This window comes from Hippocampus comes, unplaced genomic scaffold (assembly GCF_001891065.2).
Source record: "Hippocampus comes isolate QL1 unplaced genomic scaffold, H_comes_QL1_v1.1 scaffold384, whole genome shotgun sequence".
NCBI lineage: Eukaryota > Metazoa > Chordata > Actinopteri > Syngnathiformes > Syngnathidae > Hippocampus > Hippocampus comes.
In genome coordinates this window covers 322,312-325,660 of record NW_017805700.1, presented here as the reverse complement: position 1 = coordinate 325,660, position 3,349 = coordinate 322,312, and the positions used below count along the sequence as shown (strand labels likewise).

The 3,349-nt window shown below is 40.3% G+C and overlaps 1 protein-coding gene across 1 annotated transcript in view; it reads right to left on the bottom strand.

Annotated features, from left to right (window-relative positions):
• Positions 1–3,349, bottom strand: part of rfc4 (replication factor C (activator 1) 4) — a 45,874-nt gene that overhangs the window by 2,365 nt on the left and 40,160 nt on the right. The window contains exons 8-9 of the mRNA XM_019882625.1: positions 785–865; positions 596–709 (exon numbers count right to left, since the gene is read on the bottom strand). Coding sequence (XP_019738184.1) covers positions 596–709; positions 785–865 — 195 coding nt within the window. The remainder of the gene's footprint in view (positions 1–595; positions 710–784; positions 866–3,349) is intronic.

The following is a 3,349-nucleotide window of genomic DNA, read 5'->3' as shown; positions in this document are numbered from 1 at the left end:
CTCGCTCCGCTCCAGTCATTACAGTTCTTCTACGTTTCGATGCCATGATCTACACGACGTAAGTGAATAAAGTTAAAATCTTTGGCAATTGCAGTAAAACGCACGCCAATAAAAAGTCACTTACACGTCTGTTTCGAATCTGATGAATGAAAACGGCGAAGCGAACACGTTTCTTCGGTCGTGTCGAGTGGGTGCTGCTTTTAGCTAGTGCCGCGTTCTACAGGACGTTAAGTGAATAAAGTTAAAATCATTCATAATTACAGTAAAACGCACGGCAATAAAAACTCACTTTACACATCGTCGTTTCGAATCTGATGATCGAAAAACGCGAAGTGAAAATGTGTCTCAGCATCGTGTCTTTCCGTAGCATCGGGTGGGCGTTGCGTGTATTTAAGCTCCCGCGGCATGACGTCTCAATCCGGGTTACGGGTAGTGGAATTTCCGCTTACGTAAGTTCTGGTAACATGAAATATCGTCGTCAAAATGTTAATGCATAGGTTTTTGTTCCGGGTGAAGGAAATTCCTTTTCATAGAATTCCGGGGATGTTTACTCATTTAGCAAGACTAATAAGAAATGCATCTCTTCACTTCCTACCGCCATTTTTTCAGTGATGACAGACTTGTGCTCGTCACTCAAGTCCTGTTCAATGATACAGTCATGAAGTTGACTCAGGATCTGTGTGGCTGCATAGCCTTCATTCACCATGCTCTGACGAAGAAAAGTTTTGACATGAGAAGATGTGAAGTGAGGCCTTGTATGACTTAGTCACATTTTACAACCTACCATGACTGCAAACTCTTGTTTCTCAAAACTTCCTTTCAAGCAGACCTGAAGCAAATCGTTGATCATCTTGGTTGGAACAACCTGCAATAGAGTATAACAATATTTGCATTAAATTTCTGTTTGCATCGTTTTGGCGTTTACAGTGCTTTGTGAATCTGAAAGACCAGCAACTCATGTCAGGTTCATGCATCAGATGCCTGAACTACCGTATTTTCCGCACTATAGGGCGCACCAAAAAGTCTTCCATTTTCTTAAAAGCTCACCGAGCGCCTTAAAATCCGGTGCGTCTTGTTTATGGTCATGACGGTAATACTCGACTACAAGATGGCTCCTTCCTGGAGACATGCTTCCAATGTTATAACTTGCTGTTGGTTCAGTGAACTGTGTCGCTGCTTTAAAAGTTTGTGTTGCAGCTCCGAAAAAAGGAGAGCTGTGGTGTTATTTTTTTAAAACAGTCTCAACAAATACAGGTACGTCTTTGTCTGTCTCTGTGCCTTCTTCCGTTCGACTCGAGAGGCGTTCAAGACCGCCTCCGAAAAACGTAAACTCACGATTACTTCAATGAAACTACAAAAATTTAAAATAATACATCAAAACTGAAAAGCAAGCGAGGATATCACAAAATAAATTCTATAGCCCCCGCCCTACAGAATTTATATTGTGATTTCATCATTTGTGAATACACAACAAAGGAATAAATAACTATGACTGACATCTGATCGTACTGTTGGAGCTACGATCAAGGAAATGCTAATGCGTTTTTCGGAGGCGGTCATGAACGCCTCTTGAGTTGACCGGAAGAAAAGAAGGCACGGAGACGGACAAAGACGCACCTGTATTTGTTGAAAAAAGAAGAGCTGTGGTTGTGGTTTTATTTTTATTTTTTTTAAAACGCAGACTTTATTAATGGTTTTCACAGTCTCAACAAATACAGGTACTGTACGTCTTTGTCCGTCTCCATGCCTTCTCTTCCATTCCACTCGAGAGGCGTTCATGGCCGCCTCTGAAAAACGTAAATTAATTATTACTTCAATGAAACCACGAAGAAAATCAAGCGAGGAAATCACAAAATAAATTCTGAAGGGGGGATATAGAATTTATTTTGTGATTTCCTCGCTTGATTTTCTGTTTTGATGCATTATTTTCAATTTTCGTAGTACAATAATAGTTAATTTACATTTTTCAGAGGCGGTCATGAACGCCTCTCGAGTTGAACAGACGCCTCTCAAGTTGAATGGAAGGAGTGTAGCACCATCTAGTGGAAGCATTGTAGATTGCGCCTTATAATGCAAAGCGTCCAATGTATGAAAAAGATTTACAAAATAGCCATTCATTGAACGTGCGCCTTATAATCCAGTGCGTCTTTTAGTGCGGAAAATACGGAAATTATTTTACACTATTTTGAACCCAACCAGCCATTTTCAGACCCTTTTTTAACCCTAACTCTTGAAAAACATAAGTGCATAGCTGGGATTGAATCTGTAGAGTCTAAATAGACAGATATTTTTTGTTTCTGTAATACTTAAAACAAATAAAGTCTCACTTTCATCACGATTTGCAGCTGATCCAGTATCGGTTGAAAAAAGAATTGGTTTTATTAATTTTATTAACATTACATGTCACAAAGTAACAAAATAATCCAAAGGTACAAGTGGGACTGTATCTTGGTTTTATATGACACAACGTTTCCTTATGTTATGACAGTGCTGTCACTGTCATTTTGCATTCCAACAAAAGAATCATACAATTCGTGGTTGAGGTGTTTCCACACCAACTTAGGCTGGTGCAGTCCTAACCAAGCCTTGTTGTCTGAACTGATAAACCTACTTGCATGAGAGTCGAATCATCATCGAAAACAAACAGAGCAGTCCTGGCGCCCTGTAGGTTAATGACACTCATAGTGGTCATTGGTAACTTAGCCATTCAGCAATTGTTAGGATTAATGCTAATAATTGCTTGAAAATGTTCCTGCATTTACCCAGCCAACAGTTTGCACTGGCTTGTGTCCCCTGTAGGGCTTCACTGATAACATGGATGAAAATAAAATCATTTAAATAACTCAACAAAGCTAATCTTTTGCTCCACAACTTGATTCCTCAAGAAAGCCAAGGAGAGCACATTTCCCCCTATGATTGACAGTAGTGAGCAACACAGAAAGGCAATTGCTTATCAAATCTGCCTCAAAGGTTATGGATTCGAATCTGGGCTTGGACCTTTCTGTGCAGGGGTTGTATGTTTTCCCACGTGCTTGAATTGGTTTTGGTTCGCTTTCCTCTCAATCATCCATTCATCCATTCATCTATTTTCTGATCCGCTTTTCCTCACAAGGGTCATGGGGCGTGTTGGAGCCTATCCCAGCTGTCTACGGGTAGGAAGTGGGGTACACCCTGAACTAGGTTGCCAGCCAATCGCAGGTAGGACATACATAGACCAGAGATGAAAGTGGACTTTCCCGAAAATTAATGAAAAAATATGAATAAATCAAAAAAAATTATATATATATATATAGGCGGCTGGATAGCTCAGTTGGTAAGGCATCGGTTTGGCGTACGGGAGACGGTGGTT